At 35.0% G+C, this 20834-nt stretch overlaps 1 protein-coding gene across 1 annotated transcript; it reads left to right on the forward strand.

Annotated features, from left to right (window-relative positions):
* The first annotated feature begins 2001 nt into the window (after nucleotides 1-2001).
* LOC107874360 lies at nucleotides 2002-3167 on the forward strand. Its single transcript, XM_016721167.2, has 3 exons — nucleotides 2002-2204; nucleotides 2462-2696; nucleotides 2739-3167. The coding sequence occupies exons 1-3, from the start codon at nucleotides 2002-2004 to the stop codon at nucleotides 3165-3167; spliced, it is 867 nt and encodes a 288-aa protein (XP_016576653.2).
* The last annotated feature ends 17667 nt before the right edge of the window (nucleotides 3168-20834 follow it).

Consider the following 20834-nt stretch of genomic DNA (forward strand, 5'->3'; position numbering starts at 1 on the left):
ACAAATATGGCATCACCTAAATCGAAGCCCAGCTGTGATTTTGTTATTTTATTTCCTTAATTAGGCTTTAGTATAAATAGCAGATTTTAGGGTTTTTAAGAAAAAAATTTTCATTATTCAGAACAAAGAATTTTGGATGGAGAAACACATACATTGTTCTTTTTTTCCAATTATTTTTAGTTTCTTTCTTATCAACTATTCTTGGGTTTCTAACTTTGGATTTAATTGAAGAAATTATTTGTTGTTTTCCATCTATACGCAAGTTTATCATTATCATCATGAATTCAACTTTTGATTTCCTTCGTCAAATTATGAGCGGCTAATTTCATTAGCCGAGGTTATGGTATTTAAGGATTAGGGTTTGATATGATGCTAGGTGTTTAACGGATTCAAAGAGTAGTAGAACATCTTTAAATTCTGTGGTTTTAACTGAAATCTAGTGGTTGCAAACATTAGATTATGCCTTAGTTTTTATTTGCTTGTAATAGAGAAATAAATTAGAGGATGGGAATTATCAACAGGGACTCGAAAGCTACCAACCTTCTATTTAATGATTAATGCCGTAACTAGATTAATATACCTGAGATAACATCTGATTGGATATAGATAAATTATCTAAGTTTGAGAGAATTAGATAATAAATTGTCTGGTAAGGTTGAGAGATAAGCCTGATAGTATCATAGTCAGGGATATTCTGTTGTTTAACTCATTCCGAGGATCTCTAGCAATACCTAGTATCTATCAATACCCAAAATTATTGGTGATCATAATCCTGATTTCCCATTTATATTGATAACAACTCTACAAATTCAAAAAGTAAAGATTGATACATTGTGAACTTTAAACCCCCAACTTTCCGAAATGATAAAATACCAGTAAAGTATTTAGTAAACAAATTGACGTTCACACCCTATTCCCTATGGGATTAGACCCCAACCTAGTTGGGTTTTATATTAATCGCTTACACCCATTCAAGAGTGTAATTTGAGTGTTATCAAAAATGGTGCCATTGCCGGGGAATACGATTGTAGACTAAAAATTTTATGCGCAAAAATTTACTGATAGTTAAGTTTCCTTTGTTTACGTTTGGTTGTTGTTTTTTCTATTTGTAGGATATTTACTTTAGGTTGCACTAAGCAGTACCCAATCTGTAACTCCATCATATAAGCAGAATAGCAGAACGATCACCGTAGTATGAGGCTAAAGAGGATGATGATGTGGATGAAGCAGGTACAACGGGCGCGATCATTCCGCCACTGTTGGCACCAAAGCAAAGCTTAAATTACAAGCACAATGATCCGGATTTTAAATATGAAAGGTTTGTTTGGAGGCCTTCCTGAAGATGACCCCAATGTGCATCTGGTGAATTTTTTCACCATTTGCAAATCCTTTGATAACCCAAGGGTGAGCCAGAGTGCTATCTGATTAAGGTTGTTCCCATTGTCTCTGTATGGCGAGGCAACATAATGGCTAAATGAGTTTACGCCTAATTCTATAACCAACTGGAGGCAGTTGAGAAGAGCTTTCCTAGAAAGGTTTTTTTCGCCGTCCAGGAGGATACAGTTGAGGGATGAGATTAACAATTTTAGGCAACTCCCAAATGAGGATTTGCATGAAACTTAGGAGAGGTTCAAAAAGAAGATGGCTCAATGTCTAAATCATAACATGATGGACATACATCTGATGGAGACTCTGTACAGAGGTTTTAACTCTGTGACAAGGCCAATGGTAGACAACGCTGCTGGAGGATCATTTGTTTCTCTTGCATTTCAAGATGTTGTTAATATGCTGAATAGGATGGCCAAATTAAGTAGGGCTTGGTACACCAGTGATTCTGTGGTAACAAGTCCAACTGTACCTATTGGAATAAATGAGGAACAGCGAAAAGGAATGAGGAAAATGATCAAGACATAGCCTATCTAAAGACTCAAATGGACCTGCTCACCATGTACTTAATGTCAGGAAGGACTGAATAAGTGAAAGCTGTAATGACTTGAGACCATGATGATATGGAGACTGAAGAAGAAGTTAACTATTTTACTAATCAGTTGGGTTTCTGAGGCAATAGCTAAGGGAATCAAGGTCAGAATGGGAATGATAATCCTAATCATAAAGACAGGGAGCAAGAAAAAGGGAGATGCATCAATGACAGAAATGGGTTGTATGTTCGTACAGGTCATCAGAAAGCTGCCACAACTAGCTCAGTAAAGTATTCGATAAAAGATATGATGAAATAACTATTAAAGAGAGTAGAGGCTACTAATGCAGGCTTAGTCAGTATGAGGAGTGAATTTTACACTATGAGTCAGTTGGTTAGTTCACATTCAATGTTTATCCAGCAGTTAGAGCAACAGATGAGTCAACTATCCTCAGCACTACACTAGGGAATAAGTGGTACCTCACTTGTTCAAGTAACTCAGGATTAGAAGACTGACAATTCATGTTAAGCGATTACCACTAGGAGTGGTAAGATTTTATCTGGCCCTGCTATTAACAAACCTGTGAATATTGAGGAAGTTGTAAATGAACCAGCAAAACAACACCCAGAGGAGTGTGAGAAACTAAGTAGTTCTATTGACTTGTCAGATAAGGAGAAAGAGAAGAAAGTGGTGTTGAAACCCATGCCACGGCCACCACCTCTCTTTCCTCAATGGTTGAGAAAGAAGGCGGATGATGCAAAGTTTAGTAAGTTCCTGGCAATGCTTAAGTAATTGACTATAAATGTGCCTTTAATCAAGGCCCTTGAGCAAATGCCAGGGTATGCAAAATTTATGAAAGAGCTTGTGACCAAGAAAAGGGCAGTGAGTTGCGAACTGGAAGCAGGCCTCCACCACTATAGTGCTATTTTCATAGGGACCTTGACACAAAAGAAGTCGGATCCAGGTGCAGTCACTATTCCTTGCACAATTGGAACTATGAAATTCACTAAAGCACTGTGTGATCTAGGAGCAAGTGTTAACTTGATGCCACTGACTATCTATAAAAAGTTGGGTTTGGAAAATCCCACACCGACCAATATGAGGCTGGTAATGGCTGACAGATCAGTAAAGCAACCTATTGGCATTTTGTATGATGTGCTGTTCAAGGTCTCCAAATTCATATTCCCTGCAGACTTCATTATTCTATACTGTGAGGTGGACTTCGAGGTGCCCATAATTCTGGGTTGACTTTTCCTCGCAACCGAAAGTGTATTGATCAATTTGAGAGTGAATGAGCTCTTATTTAGGGTGAACGATAAAGAGGTATAGTTTAACATGGGAAAATCAATGAAATAGCATGAGGAAATAAGTGTGTTCTCAGTAGTTGATGTGTACTTTGAGGACAAACAAGATATGCTTAGAACTGAATAGCTTATTATCGATCCCTTAGCAGCGGTTGTGATGAACTATGAAAGCGAAGGTATTAAGAAGTATGAAGAGACAGTTTTTGCCCTGACCATCCCGGGCTCACATTCTTATTCTCCTAAAAAGTTTGACCTTGATCTAGCTAATCGACCAACACCACCAGCCAAGCAATCTATTGAAGAACCATCGGTGTTGGAATTGAAGGAGCTGCCTGGTCACTTATGATATGTATTTCTTGGAAAAGGGAACACACTACCTGTTATTATTGCAGCTGATTTGGAAGAATGATAGGTAACTGCACTTATTTCAGTACTTTAAAATCATAAGAGAGCAATTAAATAGACCATCGTAGACATTATTGGCATTCCTCCTTGCATCTGTACGCACAAAATCTAACTAGAAGAAGACTGTACTCCTACCATTGAGCATCAGCATTATCTTAACCCACTAATGTAAAAAGTGGTTAAAAAGGAGATTATCAAATGGTTGGATGCAAGAGTAGTTTACCCTATTTTTGATAGCAAGTGGGTGAGCCCAGTTTAATGTGTGCCCAAGAAAGGTGGTATGACAGTGGTTGCTAATGAGAAGAATGAGCTGATTCCACTCAGGCCAGTGATCGGGTAGAGAGTCTGCATGGACTACCTTAAGTTGAACTCTTAGACGCTGAAGGACCATTTCCCAATGCCTTTCATGGACCAGATACTTGATTTATTGGCTGGCAGGGTATGGTATTGCTTCCTGGATGGTTATTCTGGGTATAACCAAATCTGTATTGCTCTGGAAGATCAAAAGAAGACGACGTTCATATGCCCATATGGCATATTTGTATTTAAGAGGATGCTATTTGGGCTATGCAATGCACCCGCCACTTTTCAACAGTGCATGATGTCTATCTTCTCTGACATAGTAGAAGACACCATAGAGGTATTCATGGATGATTTCTCAGTGGTAGGTGATTCATTCAAAATATGTCTGGAGAATCTGAACGTGGCTTTGCAAAGATATGTTGAATTTAATCTAGTGCTTAATTGGGAAAAATGCCATTTTATGGTAAAGTAGGGTATTGTGCTAGGCCATAAAATTTTTAAAAAAGGGATTGAAGTTGGTTGAGCAAAGGTTGAAGTTATCGAGAAATTACCGCCCCCTATTTCAGTAAAGGGAGTGCGTAGTTTTCTTGGTCATGCAGGATTCTATCAGAGATTCATAAAAGACTTCTCAAAAGTTACAAGCCCACTTTGCAAGTTGTTGGAGAAGGTAGTTTAATTTTTCTTCGATGATGAGTGCTTGAAGGCATTTGAATGCCTTAAAAAGAAGCCAAACAGTTTAAAATAATATGTAATGCAAGTGGTGTTGCGCTAGGATCTGTATTGGGAAAAAAGAGGGATAAATTGTTTCACCAGATATATTAAGCCAGCAAAGCACTGAATGGAGCATAAAATGATTACACAATAACCAAACAGGAATTGCTAGTGGTAGTGTATGCTTTCGATAAATTCAGGTCTTATCTGCTTGGAACTAAAGTGGTGGTCCATACAGGCCATGCTGCTTTGCGGTACTTGATGGACAAGAAAGATGCTAAACCAAGGCTTATTAGATGGGTGTTGGTACTGCAACAGTTTGATTTTGAAGTCAAAGATAGAAAAGGTTGTAAATATCAGGTTGCAGATCATCTATCTAGAATGGAAAGTGGACAGAAAGTGAGTGATGAAACAAAAATAAATAATGAGTTTCTAGATGAGGAGATCCTGGCAACTGCTATTGAAATATTGCCTTGGTACATTGATTATGCAAATTACGTTGTGAGTGAGATCCTCCCAGAACACTTTCTGTTCCACCAAATAAAGAAGTTTTTGCATGATGTAACACATTATTTCTGGGATAAGCCTTATCTTTTCAGGCGATATGCAGACAATATCATACGGAGATGCGTGCCTGAAGTATATGCAAGATGTATACTAGAAACGTGTCATGCTTCCCCAGTTGGGGGTCACCATGCAGGTGACCGAATGGCCAAAAAAGTGTTGCAGAGTGGGTATTATTGGCCAATATTATTTAAAGATGCCCATAAGTTTGTGTAGGAATGTAATCAATGTCAAAGATAGGGATCAACATCTAAACGGCACGAAATGCCCTTGACTAAGATGCTTGAAGTGGAGTTATTTGATGTGTGGAGTATTGACTTCATAGGTCTGTTTATAAGTTCTTACGGGATGAAGTACATTCTGGTTGCTGTTGATTATGTGTCCAAGTGGGTTAAGGCTGTCGAATTGGCTGACAATGAGGGAAAGAGAGTCATTGCATTTCTCAAGAAGAACATCTTCTATCATTTTGAAGTACCATGTACTATCATAAGCGATGGAGGATCTCGCTTTTGCAATAAACTATTTCGAGTGGCTCTGGCGAAGTATGGTGTGAAACACCACAGAGTGGCTACTTCATATCACCCGCAAACCAGTGGGCAAGTGGAGGTGTCAAATTGTAAAGTGAAGGTCATCCTATCCAAGACAAAGAATTCTAGCCAAAAAAACTAGTCACGAAAACTTGATGATGCCTTGTGGGCATACCGAACTTCTTTCAAGACACCTATTGGAATGTCACTATTTCAACTGGTCTATAGAAAGGCGTGCCATTTGCCAATAAAAATGGAGCATAAGGCCTTATGGGCACTTAAGAAGTTAAATTTGAACTGGAAAGAGGAGGTAGAAATGAGATTAGGGAAACTAAATAAAATGGATGAATTCCGCCTTAGGGCATATGAGCGAGCAAATTTGTATAAATAAAAAATGAAAAAGTACCATGACTGGAAGATAGAGAAATGAGAGTTCAAAAAAGGGGACTTGGTACTTCTGTTTAATTCCAGACCTAAATTATTTCCAGGAAAGCTGAAATCTAGGTGGTCAGGCCCTTTTAAGGTAAGCCAAGTCCACTCCTCTAGAGTAGTTGAACTTGAAAACGAAGATGGTAGTACCTTCAAGGTAAATGGGAAATGGGTAAAGCTTTACATTGGACCAAAAGAATCAGTGAAAAGCGCTGCATGGGAGGCAACCCATGAGTCCTGAGAATAACCCACTCCAGGTATAATGTAACCCTTAGTTTCATTTTATTTTGATTTTGAGGGTGTGGGGGTGTATTGTCATTGTACCAATTGTGTTAGTAACTAAGAGAAGTACTTATACTTGAAGCAGTATGCATGCTTGATGAATTTTTTAGCACCTCCCCATTGGTTTGATTGCATGACTATGTGAACTACATTAAATTATGACCATGTGTGAATCTTGTTGTGGCATTAGTTCTAGTAACTTGACAATCACTGCCAAACATTTGCATGAACTAGATGAGTAGTAGCTAGTAATATTCTTATATGCCAAGTGTGTGTGAGGCTTTACTGAGTTCCCTTTGTATTGCCTAATCTAGAACTTTCCTGATTCGTCTTACCGTAGTTAAAGGATAGGAGTTAGGAAAGGATCATAGGCCGTTTTTGAATTTTAGTCACTTTTAGCCTAAATGACCTTCCCTATAATACATTATACCCCTTGGTCCTCGTTTGTGCCTAAATTGACCATTTTCTTTCTATGAAACTCATCACCTTCCCTTTTTAAATCATAATGAACCTGTTTTAGCCCTGGTCCTCCTTGGACACTGTGCACCTTGACTTAGGCAAACAACCTAAGTTGAGGGTGGCTATTACAGGGGTGCGTGATATAAACTAGGTATGAAAAAGGGTAAAAGAAAAGAAAAATAATATAAATAAATAGTTCTGAAAAAGAAATTCATAGTTGGGTATTGGTGAAAAAGAGCAATAAAATGAAAATTGTTTGAATAAAAAGAAAGACCACACCCTGTTTTGCGATCAAGAGAAAAAAAAATGAGGTTAATAAGTAGACCCCACAAGATAAGGTAGTGCCAAGGAGGTTAGTCACTCTAAATGTTGTTTAATACCATACCACCCCCTAGCCTACATTACAAGCCTGAGAAAGTCCTATAGTGATCCTAGCTTACCTGTCTAGACACCTCTGTAATGACGATAAGGGCAAGCATATGGTATTTGGCATACACTGGTTGAACTTCATTCTGAGTGTGAGAGCCTTTGTGATTATCCCCATGATTATACCTTGATTGCTGATAATGAGAGAAAAGGGAAATTTCTTTGCTGGGAGGTCACAATAGGTATACTACCAATTGTTGACTTGTTTTGGTGAATGTGATGTAGATGCATGTAGGAGTGTTGTTGTCGAATGAATGCCATACCTTGATTCCTATGAGTTGCATGGTTATTTTCAAAAATTTTGGACAACTAATTTTTAAGTTGATTGACCTTGTTGAGGATGCATGTGTTTTTGAGCAAAGTCGAGTGACTGGTTGCTGATTGTATTTTGTATTCTCTTAGTTGTGTTTTTGTTGCTTGAGGACAAGCAATTATTTTAAGTTGAGGGTGTTGATGTGTGAGCAGATGCTAACACATTTGAGGCTTTTAAATCTAAATAATTGTGAAGTCTTAAGCAACTTTTGGTTGTTTTTGATCATTTTCTTGTGATATTACAGTTGTAGCAAGGATGGGAGGAAAACATAGGAAAGATGAAAAAAATAAGTAAAATCTGGTACAAGTGAGCTGATATGAGTCTGACGGCATTTCTTGCAAGCCGTTAGAGATGTGGTAAGCTACCAAAAAAAGGCGTCAGGAAGAACAGTAGAGAAGAGTTGCTAGATGAGAGTGACGACATTCTCAATATGTCATCACAAGTGTGGTAAGCCGTCAGAATATGCCGTTAGAGTAAGGCAGAACATGGTGAAATAAGATGAAGGTCTGACGAAATTTACTACACGCCGTCACAAGTGTGGTAAGCCTCCATATGACATCATCAAAGTGAGGAAGAACAGGTCAAGATGGCATGACTTCTGACGACATATCTGAGATGTCGTTAGAAGCCTGACAACCAACACAAATATGGCATAACCTAAATCCAAGCCCAGCTGTGATTTTGTTATTTTATTTTCTTAATTAGGCTTTAGTATAAATAGAAGTTTTTAGGGGTTTTAAGAAAAAGTTTTTCATTATTTAGAACAAAGAATTTTGGAGGGAGAAACACGTACATTGTTCTCTTTTTCCAATTATTTTTAGTTTCTTTCTTATCAACTATTCTTGGGTTTCTAACTTGGGATTTAATTGAAGAAATTATTTGTTGTTTTCCATCTATACGTAAGTTTATCATTATCATTAGGAATTCAACTTGTGATTTCCTTCATCAAATCATGAGAGGCTAATTTCATTAGCCGGGGTTATGGTATCCAAGGATTAGGGTTTGATATGATGCTAGGTGTTTAACGGATTCAAAGAGTAGTAGAACATCTTGAAATTCTGTGGTTTTAACTAAAATCTAGTGGTTGCAAATATTAGATTATGCCTTAAGTTTTATTTGCTTCTAACGGAGAAATAGACTAGAGGACAGGAATTATGAACAGGGACTCGGAAGCTACCAACCTTCTATTTAATGATTGATGCGGTAACTGGATTAATCTACCTGAGATAATATCCGATTGTATATAGATAAATTATCTAAGTTCGACAGAATTAGATAATAAATTGTCTGGTAAGGTCGAGATATAAGTCAGATAGTATCATAGTCAGGGATATTCTGTTGATCTACTCATTCCAAGGATCACTAGCAATACCTGGTATCTGTCAATACCCAAAACCATTGGTGATCATAACCCTGGTTTTCTATTTATATTGATAACAACTCTACAAATTTAGAAAGTAAAGATTGATACATTGTGAACTTTAAACCCCCAACTTTCTAAAATAATAAACTACCAATAAAGTATTTCATAAACAAATTGAATTTCACACCCTATTCCCTGTGGGATTTGACCCCAACCTAGTTGGATTTTATATTGACAACGATCGCTTACACCCATTCAAGAGTGTAATTTGAGCGTTATCACTTATGGCTTAGTTTTGGGAAAGTCTAGCAGGTTTAGCCTCTGAGTGGTTGTTTTATCAAGATATTGGTAAGTGGAACAGTTGTAATGATATGGCTAATGAATTTGTGCAAGAATTTTAATGCAACATTGACTTAGTCCTCGTGAAAGGTCCTTGACTAACATGACAAAGAAGAGTGTCGAAAGTTTTGGGGAATATGTCATTAGATGGCGTGAACAAGCTGCTAGGGTGAAAACACCAATGAAAGAAAGCAAGATGGTGGAGGTGTTTATTCAAGCGTAAGATGAAACATATTTTTAACATCTTTTGCCAACATTAGGCAAGCCATTTATTGAGGTCCTAGAAATGGCAGAGATGATAAAAGATGGAATTAAGACTGGTTGCACTGTGAGTTTTGCAGTATTGAAAGCAACTACTCAAGTAGTTCAAAATGATTTAGAAAATGTTAGAGGGATGAAGAATAAGGAAGATGTAGTTGTTGTTGTAGTTGGAAAACGTACATATACAAGAAAACCACCTCGTCATTACCCTCAGTCTCAAGCCCAAGCTTATACCCACCCTCAATCTCAAGCTAATGTTTATACCCAAGCTCTATATAACCACTCCCAACATTACTATCCTTCCCAAAATCCATTATCCTTTATCCCCCGACCTCCATATCCAATATATAGTGCACAACTATATGTTCAACCTCTTTCTAACTTGTAATGGAGTGCACCAACTCCTTTGAATTATTCTCCATCTCCATAAACATACCAAAGCCCTTTTAGACCCAATTTTCAACTCAGGCTAGAATATGCAAAGAGGAAGAATCCAAGGGATAGTTTCACACTAATTGGAGAATCTTATACCAGTTTATTCTAGAAATTGATATAGTAGAATGATCATACCTCTCCTTGGGTATACTCCTAATCCACATTCAAGAAATTTTAATCCTAATGTACAATGTACATATTATTATGATATTCAGGGTCACAGAACTGAAGATTATCATGCTTTGAAAAGAGAAATAGAAAGGATAATTCAAGATAAATTGATTATGGTGTAGGAAATTGAAAATGGTGAAAGCTCTAGTCATGTTGATGTGCAAACTAGTGGCTAAGATGCCTCAACAATTGGGAAGTCACTCTTTTCCTTATTAGGAAGGAGTTTTGGTATTTTTTTTTTGTTATTCGAATTATTTTAGGCTTGTAGTTTGAGACCTATCTTATTTTGTTAATTTGTTGTTTACGTTCAAATCCTTCTATTTTTCCTTTCAACAAAATACAGTGTCCCTTTTTGCTTTTTATTTTATGTTATTTTTTTTTCTTCTTTACAATGTTCGTTTTATGTTGTTTCTAGTGATATGACATACTTATGGAATTTGGCCAGATCTTAAAATCTAATCCAATTATGAAACATTAAATCAAAAATAGAAATGAGTAATATGATTAAATATGTAAAGTGTTGAGAAGGTGGGTGACCGATTTAAAACCTCACTCGAATAGATTGAGGAAATTACTTTGAGAATAACAAGAATAACTTGGTCTTCAATTTAAAGGTATATATCAAACACTTTGAATTGGATAAAACAGTGGATGGACGATCTCCTCTATCGACAGAAAAAAAAAATTTCTCCACTAAAGCATGGGTCATCTAATGTGAGGATGTACAACAAAGATTGAGTTAGATGTTTGATAAGTGCAAAAAAGAAGTGACACACATACTCGATTATAGTTAGTATAGTGTAAAATATGGTATAAGCAATCTTTATTCTTCCATTTTCATATTGCATGTTATGTTCTTGCATTTTTAAGGATTGATATGATGAAGGCATTTCATTCCAATAAACAAATATTGTGTCGTCTTTTGTTTACCCCACTTGAGCTTTAGTTCTATTTTTCTTTCGTACCCCTCTTTTGGAATCAACAATAGAGTTAGAAAAAATTTTTAAAAAAGAGAGCTAAGTGTATCAAGAAAACAGAGTTAGAGAAAGTCCTAAAGATAAAAATGGTCAAATAAAAACAAAGAGAGAGAAAAACAAAACCAAGCAAAAGAACAAGTTGCATAAAATATGTTTGACCTGATTCTTGATACGACAAGATTCGTAGGCAGCGCTAGCCGTGAGTTTAATCCAACCAATTAAATAATTTAGAATTACCCAATCAAGAGAAACTGGGGCAAGAGTTAATTTTTCATTGCTTGAGTCAATTTCAAAAGTTGTAAATCTCACCTCATTTTAAGAGTCATTTGAGCCTGATGCCATCTTTTTATTTAACCCAATCCAAAATCCATGTTACAACCAAAGAAAGGCCTTCATATCAATCTTTGAGAACGTTAAGGCTAAGCATGTGATGGATATATGACGTTGTAGTTTTGGAACTACTTCTCTTTATCATCATAAGGAAATATGAGAGAAATAAAAATAAGAGAGTCGTATTAGTGAAAACTCTAACGGGCCCCATAAGGCGATGATGAGCTAAAAAAAATAAAATGAGAGTCTTATTGGTGAAAATCCTCACAAACACCATAAGACGATAGTGAGTCGAGAGAAATAAAAATGAGAGAGGCTTGTTGGAAAAAATATTTTAGGACATCACTAGACGAATGAGGTATACGATTACAATGAACTTAATAAAGTAATTTAGTTCCAGGGTCATTAACTCAAGAGAAATTGGTAAAGGTTTGGATGGAAAGATCAGGAAGATTCATCCAAAATTCATGTCATAATCATTAGAGATGGCGTCTGTTTTCAAATAAGTTTTTATTTTCTTCTTTTTTAAAAGGGGATATTCATCTTATTTTGTTTCTTTTTTATATTTCTACTTTTGTTTGCTTGAGTCTATTATCCAAATAGAAAATCATTATCATTTCTCTCATGCCTTTGAGACAAGTTCATGTCAAACCAAGTGAGAAAGGATTTCAATACTTGATACCAAGTTCTTCAATTGCACAAACCAAGACAAAGGCCCAACACATGAAAGAAACATGATTATAAGTCAAAATAAGGCATGTAAAAAGTTTTTGTCAACAGAAAAATTTAGGGATTCATGAAAATGCCAAGGTTTAAAGGGTTTATATGAGAGACATAGTAAAATAGAGATATTATGTTAGCTTCAGAGTCATTCTTAATAGTCTGAGTTTGGATCAATGGTGCAGCAAGTCAATGACATATGCTAGCAGGTTGAAGCAAGTTAAATATGATGTGCAAAAGCAATTACCACAAAGCTAAATCCAAAAACCAGCCACCATGTCTTTATACTCACAAGTTTTCTATGTATGAAATAGGAACACCTATTGCCTTCAAATCAAGGGCTTTAAATCCTAAATATCAAAAGACTCAATTCCTCACTTCTGCAAATGCAACAGATAGTATTGCTACATAGGTTTGGTAATGAAAATTATGGTTAAAACTAATCATCATATACCCCTAGGAGATTCATTTCCTTGTTTGGGTAATTCAAGATTCATTTGTTAGGTAACTTACTTCTTAACTTAAACCTTTACTCTTAGAAGATGCATTTTCTAGTCAAGTCCCTCCGTTTAACCCTTAGGAGATGCTCTTCTTCGACAAGGTTTTTAAATTTTTGTCATTAGGTGACACACTTTCGAACTAGGACCTTTTACTTCTAAAAGATGCACTTTCTAGTTGAGTAGTTCCATTTAACCCCTAGGAGACGCACTTCCTTGTCTCGGTAATTCAAGTTTTGTTTATTAGATGACCCACTTCCTAACTTGAACCTTCATTCCTAGAAGACGCACTTCCTAGTTGAGTCCTTCTATTTGACCCCTAGGAGACATACTTTCTTGTCTAGGTAATTCAAGTTTTGTTGGGTCACGTAATTCCTAACGTGAACCTTTGCTCCTAGAAGTAGCTATTTTAGTTGATTCCTTCTATTTAACCCCTAGGAGACGTACTTCCTTATCTATGTATTTCAAGTTTCATTTATCAGGTGACGCACTTCTAACTTAAACTTTTGCTACTACAGGTCACACTTTCTAGTCTAGTCATTTCATTTAACCCCTAGGAGATGCACTTTCTTGTCTGGGTAATTCAAGTTTTTTTAGGTGACACACTTCCTAAATTGAACCTTTACTCATAGAAAACAAACTTTCTAGTCAAATCCTTCTATTTAACCCGTAGAATATGCACTTTCTTCTCTGGGTAATTCAAGTTTTGTTAGGTTACACAATTCTTAACTTGAACCTTTTCTCCTAGAAGCTGGACTGCTTAGTCAATTCCTTCTATTTAATCCTTAAGCAATGCACTTTCTTGTTTGGGTATTTCAAATTTCATTTATCAGGTGATGCACTTCCTAAATTGAACCTTTACTCCTAGAGGATACACATTCTATTCGAGTTATTTTATTTAATCCTTTGGAGATGCACTTCCTTGTCTGTGTAATTCAAGTTTTGTTAGGTCAAACGCTTCCTATTTTGAACCTTTACTCTTAGAAGATGCATTTTCTAGTCGATTCCTTCCACTTAACCCCTATACGATACATATTCTATGTAGGTAATTAAAGTTTAATCAGGTGACACATTTCCTAACTTGAACCTTTAATCATAAAAGTCGCACTTTCCAATCAATTTCTTGCATTTAGCCACTAGGAGATGCACTTCCTTGTCTAGGTAATTCAAGGTTTGTTAGGTGACACACTTCCTAACTTGAACTTTTTCACCTAGAAGCTGCACTTTCTATTTGACTCCTTTCATTTAACTTTAGTAGACCCACTTCCTTGTTTGGGTATTTCAAGTTTCATTTGTCAGGTGACTCACTTCCTAACTTGAACCTTTATTATTAAAGATACATTTTCTAGTTCAAGTCTCTCACTTTAATTCTTAAGAGATGTACTTCCTAGTCTTAATCATCTAATTTTACTAACAAAAATATATATTTATGGGTTGCCATCTTGATTCACCTTTGCATCATGCATTTTACAAATAGTTATGATTTGATTTGACACTCACAAAATTTTTCTAATGATAAACGGGGGAAAAAATTTTATTCGTGTTATTTGGAACTTTACTTTCAATTTAGGACCCTCTTAGATAATGGAATTTTTGTTTGGGAACCCTCTTAGAAAATGGGACTTTATTTTTTAAAAAAGGGACCTTTCTTTATCATTATCTTTGTTTAGGATAATTTTTGTTCTAGTTTTGATTTTGATTTAAGGAGCCTACTTAGACAATATGGTGAAAAATGACAAGTCAGGAGCCTTCCCAGAGAATAGGGTGAAGAAATTGAAAGTCATGAGTTCGCCTGGAAAATAAGGTGCAAAAATAGAAAGTTGGGAGCTCGCCTAGAGAATAGGGTGAAGAAATTACAAGCCAGGATCCCACCTAGAGAATAAGGTGAAGAAATTGCAACTCAGGATCCTGCCTGGAAAATAGGTGAAGAAATTGCAAGTCAGAAGCCTGTCTGGACAATAGTATGAAGAAATAGCAAGTCACGTGTCCAACTGGAGCATAGGGTAAAGAAATTGCAAGTCAGAAGCCAGCCTGGAGGATAGGGTAAAGAAATTGCAAGTCGGGAGCTTGCCTGAAGAATAGGGTAAACAAATAGCAAGTAAGAATCCCGCCTGGAGAATAGGGTGAAGAATTTAAAATTGCAAGTTAGGAGCCCGCTTGAAAAATAGGGTGAAGATTTTGAATTGCAAGTTCAGGAGTCCGTCTGAAGAGTGGGTTAAAGGTTTTAAGGTTCAAGTTCAAGTTCAGAAGCCCCATCTAAAGAACATGGTCAACTTCAAGTTCATCTTCAATACCAAATTTTGCACGGAGAAAGAATCTATTTTCAAGTTCAAGCTAAAGAAAAGTAGATACTTTATCACTTGAGAAAGCATTAAAGACTTAAATCAAGAATCAGGAGAAGCTGCATAGATAGGATTTTTGTAATTTCATTTATCTTTTGAACCCGTAATTTTCATTTTTGATGTAATGAAAGAGCCGTAGACCGGAACCTCGATAGGACCTCACTCAACACTCCACCTCGGCATATTCTCTTATCTTTAAACCCTTTAAATAATATGTGGCCTGATTTCCACATAACTTCGGATAGGTACGATGTCCAAATCAAGATAGGTACGATTTCCAAAATCAAGGCTTGGTCACACTTTATATTTATTTCTCTTCCTTTTGAATAATAATCGGGTTATATTTTATCTCGTTGTCTACTTCTTTATTTGGAAACACATTGGGTTTATAGTTAAAGAGGCGCATTATGTAGAGACGAAATTTTGACCCTCTCGAGCATCACATTTTAAAATTCAACCTAATCGTCACATTCATTCACTGCATCTTTCCCTAGCTAATAATTTTTCCATAAAAAGACAAAAATAACCAAATTTCAACAAAAATATCCATTTAAGATTCCTTCACTACCCATCCTAACCATCCCACCCCACGTGTTCCCCCTCCCCTTTCCTTTTCATATATTTTTACCCTTGACAACAAAAACGCGATAACAAACTTAATTCATCACCCTGACCTAACCATACCTATCCCATGTGTTCTCCATCCCCTCACAAGCTCACATTTTTATTTTTCTTCTTCACAATATATGCATATAATATATACACACACCATAACAAACAAACAAAGGAGATCACACAAAAACACAGAGGAGATTTAAGAAAGAAAATATTAGAGAAAGAAAAAAGGGAATTGAACAAAAACACACACAAAGAGATGCATGAGAGAGGAGAAAAATAGTTAAGAGAGATACACAGTAGAAAAATGGAGTAGAACAAAAAAGTGAGAATACTATACAGAGGGGAAAGAGAAAAGGGAGAGAATAGAGAGAAAAGAAAGCTAGATAGGAAACAGTAAAGATAAAAGAGCGAAGAACAGGGAGAGAAACATAAGCCCACCACAGTTGTTAATATTCCGTTGATGGCTTTCTTTGTTGAAAAATTTGTAAAACCAAAATCCAAAACCACCCAAAGTCCACAGGTAAACCTCACTGGAAATCACAAAAAAACAATCTAAGAACACTAAAACTCGACTAGAACCACACCAAACGGATCCTTTCCATTGCTTCGTCAAAAAAATTTGACCAAACCCCTCATCAGAAAACCCATTATCATCAACCCACCCACCACCAAAAATCTACTTGAAACTAATCAAATCAGATCTATCACATATGAAATTAGTTAGAAATTGAGGTTGTTTGATATCAGGATTGGATTTAAGGTTCTAGTGTTCAAGGTTTCCAATGAGGCTCCTTCACCAATAGTTTATTCAGCTATTGTATCAACTTTGGAAGGATCATTTCAATAGAAAAAGCATTGATGGTCATTTCTCCTCTTGTTCTCTATTTTATCTTTAATTTTGATTGTTGTTGTGGGTGTCAATGAACTGTATGCTTCAAACATTTGGTTCTTTATTTTATGTATATTGATGATTAATTTAGATTCTGAAAAAATTGAAAAGAGGAAGAATGAATTAATAACTGAAGAGTTAGTTAATCATTGATTGAGTATGAAATTGGGGATGGAAATTCTAAATTGATAAAACTTGGATAAAGTGATTGTTTTGATTCACGATTATTGTTATTTTGTATATAATTGCCAATGTTAATCTTATTTGATTGTATCATGTTTAGTTCAAAAATTGGTAAGAAAATCATAAATTTTGGGTAGGTAAATTGTAGAACTTCATAATTGTTGAGTGTTTGAATGCTTGTTGAATGATTTTTATTTTATCGCACTTGAATCAAATTGTATTCATTTTATCGATAAATGCCCCAAGGTTATCTATATATATTTATCCGGTGAATGCCCAATGAGATTTTGTATTTGAAGACTGTTCGTGGTCAAGGCTCAGGACATTGGGTAGAGCTTAGCTTAGGACTAGTTTAGGATAGAATAGGTTTATATTTTTGTATTTTTCATGTTTGGGAATGTAAAGGGGACTAGGAATTATTTTATTTTGAATTCTTATTTTGTTTGTGTGTTAGCTTGTCTAAGTGTTTTTGTTTGTTTATTCACTTTATAGCATCAAACTAGCCGATACAATTCTAAGAATCGACCGTGTTTCAACCATAAGATCGAGGGGTGCCTAACAACTTTTCCTCGGTCAATAGAATTCCTTAACTAAAATCTTTGTTCGTGGATCAGTATTTTGAGTCCAAATCATTTTTGAAAAAGGATTTTCAAAGGTGACTTGACACAACAGTCTTATGCCAAGTGGCGACTCTAAGTTTAAGTTCAAAATTTTTTTTGAAATGTTTTTTTCATTAGAGCCACTTTAATAAATAAAAACTCTTTTCAAACATAAAGTCAATCTTTTTCAGTAAAAAATGGGTGTGACACTTTTCTTTATGAATCAACACCTTAATAGTTATAAATATCTTATTTTTTCCTCAGGTAGATACATGAAATTTTAAAGTAAAAACACTCTTTTTTCTTGAAAAAGTCTAGTGTGATTTGGTACCGTTTCCCTCAAGTACCCAAGGTTATGAAATATATCCTCCCAAGATAAAATGAAAAACTCTAGTGTGATTTGGTACCGTTGAGTGTGTTCATAGTTTGATAGAGTTTAAGGCACTGTTATTCTGTTGAAGTGATTCATTTAATCCTGTGATGATATATTTCATAACCTTAAGTACTTGAGGAAAATAATTTTCTTAAGGATACACCATGAATTCGGTGGATTTGAATCTTTGAATATCCTTCTCTTTCTAAACGTTTGATTTTATTATTTTCAAAAATAACTTGAACTTCATTTTGTTAATGTCTATAAGTTCGGTTGAACTTATTATTGAAGTTCAAAGTTATGAATGTAAATTATAACTTTATTTGACTGTTCATATGTTAGTTTGAACATGTATTTGAAGTTCTTATTGTAAAATACAGATTTTACTAAATCTGAAAAATGACATGTTGAACTTCATAATTTTTATACTTTCCTAATTTTCCAAGTGTAAAATCATCAAGCCGAACCTAAAAAAGTTAGTTGTATGACGTTCTAATAGTCCTTTAATATTTGATAAGTTTCTTTTCATTATGAAATTTGTTTCAGTTTATTACTTGGGTAATTAACAAACACGGAATCTAGGCAATTAACCTATCATAGATTAATTGGAGACTTCTTAAATGTCTTTATAGTTATTAATGTTATGAAATATTATTACTAATATATAAAAATGTCATAAAGTAGGCAGGTGGAGATTGTCCGGTCAGCTTTCAAGGGATATTTTTGTTATTTCAATAAGGTTAAATTGGTTATTTTAAATTTTTGCGACTATACGTGTAACTTTGAGAATGACAAAGACTAACAATTGTCCTTTCCATTGCTCCTTTTTATGAAAGCTTCTTCCTTTTCATTGAAGAATTCTCGAAATCTTCTTCTTCATACTATCCTGTGAAAATCTTCCTGTATAGTGTAAGTTTTCTTCATTCGTATTTTTCCTTCTTCAAATTTCAATTTCTTCTTCAAATTTAAAAGGGATTCAAATTTTGATTGTTGAATTTTATTTGACCATACTAGAGCATTTTTACAATTAGAAATATCAAATTTTCTTGATAATTTTTGTTTGAAACGTTGATTTGACTGATCGTTCACTTCTTTTTTCCGCTCCATTTCAAATTTTTTCTTTACTTTTCATATTTCATTGAATGGGTTTGCAAAGATGTTTTGTTTTTGGAGACATTCTGAACCAAAGTAGCAGGAAATTTAAGATCGGGGAGGGAATTTTTTATCACTTTGGAGTGATTTGTTTGATGATCAGGAAACTGCTTCATCTTTGAGGAAAGAAGTTAATAGGTAGAAAAAAATGGATAGGGTGTCGAGGTTTCTGTATGATGTTCTGACAGCGCTGCAATAAGGAGAAGAGTCTTTCGCCGGGTCAATCAAGATTGTTGTTTTATCAATTGCAAAAAATTTTACATTTTGCTTCTTGGAATTTCTAATGGCATCAAGTATGTCAATATTCTTCTAGCAAATGGATGGAAGTTTTAAATGCGGTCAGTACTTTTTTATGGTAGACTTGTTGTTAACTCTTATTTGAGAATAATCTTTACTAAATGTTCACTCCTGAAATAGGAAATAGCTTAATAGGGTCCTCAAATATCTTTCTATAGATGTCATGAAGTTATCAATTCAATTTTTCTCTTTTGAATGAGTTTGAAAGATTTTAATTCTATCAAGAGTAAAAATAAACATAGTTGAGAAATTGCAGAAATTTTAATTGATTACTTATTTGTTGGATAGAAAAGGCTATGTTTGAGAAACCAAAAACTTGCGGAATTCAATTCGATTTGACTCACCTTTTGATTGACAACAGACAAGATATTTTTTTTCTTTAATTAACCATTAGCTTGGATTGGGGTTGTTTTGTTAATCAATTTGTGTTTTGTGGGTTTTGCAGTTAGTTGAGGTTGAGGATGAGGAAGGCAATGTCATATGTTTTTGCTACCATAGAAAAGGAATACTACTTTAAAACCAAACTACAGGTAACTGCTTGCATAGTTAAATATGTGAAACAGAGCACGTAATTTGAAAAATATGATCACTTGTGTCCTTTGATGTGTAGTGTCTGCTTAAACTCTACCCTCCCTAGATGTCACTTGTGGTATTTCATTTGGTATATTTTTGTTGATGTTGATATGGATAAAATACTGATACTCCACTATGATAGTACTACCTTCTTATTAATGTGCTTGCCTGTAATTATAATTGCCCCTTGTTCCTTCATTAGAAACTCTGAAGAAGTATTTATTTTTAAATTTTTCTAGCATAGTTTAATCTGGGGATGGGGATCAATATAGACATGTGAAATAAATCTCCAAATCCATGAATTTACTGAGTCTCAATTTCTATCAAGGATCTTAATTCAAGCCATTATGTATTCTAACATCTGCTGCACTTACTACTTATTTGTGACATTGGGTGCAAAGTTAGTATAAAATATGTTCATTTGTGGTTTTTTTCTTGTGATAAAATTGAAACTCTAAGATGATACTACAGCTTCTTCATGTTCTTAAAGTTCTTTGATGTATCCTTCTTTGGAAATTGTAGGGGAATTATCTTGTTTATTTTTCTTGCACTAGTTTATTCTTGTGTTGGAAAACCACAAAGATTCATAGAATAAATCACTAGATTCTCCATGATATCTGTGAATTTATGAAGGCTCAAATATCTAGGATTCAGAACAACTTATTTCAATTCTAGCATCAATATAGCTCTAGTTATATATCTTAACTATTGTGTATACTAGTAATTTGTGATGAATAACAAGGAGTGTGGAGTTAGTATGAACATGATATATTTTCAAAAGTAATTTCAACATACATACATAGTTCAAGCCAAAGGCAATTGATGTGCTCCCACATACTACTGAAGGTTACAGCTACCACTGTATAAATGACATAGGAGAGTAATTTTGTTGTTGGACCTCCTTGTCGCAGTTTTCAAAGTATTTTTTCATCCTATATGCAAGAAAATAAGTATCAATACTTGATGCATAATGGTTAATATGCCTATGTTCAGTTGACTCTGCAAAGCGGAAGAGCAAAGTTGTGGACTTTGAAGCTCTAAGCCGCAACAAGTATACAGGTGGATTATTTGTT

The sequence above is a fragment of the Capsicum annuum genome, chromosome 6 (assembly GCF_002878395.1).
Source record: "Capsicum annuum cultivar UCD-10X-F1 chromosome 6, UCD10Xv1.1, whole genome shotgun sequence".
NCBI classification, from domain to species: Eukaryota; Viridiplantae; Streptophyta; class Magnoliopsida; order Solanales; family Solanaceae; genus Capsicum; species Capsicum annuum.

Coding starts and splice junctions, on each gene's coding strand:
- LOC107874360 (XM_016721167.2), top strand. CDS start 2,002: ATGATGATATGGAGACTGAAGAAGAAGTTAACTATTTTACTAATCAGT. Junction 2,205..2,461: donor AAGCTGCCACAACTAGCTCA/GTAAAGTATTCG, acceptor GATTACCACTAG/GAGTGGTAAGATTTTATCTG. Junction 2,697..2,738: donor CAAAGTTTAGTAAGTTCCTG/GCAATGCTTAAG, acceptor CCTTTAATCAAG/GCCCTTGAGCAAATGCCAGG.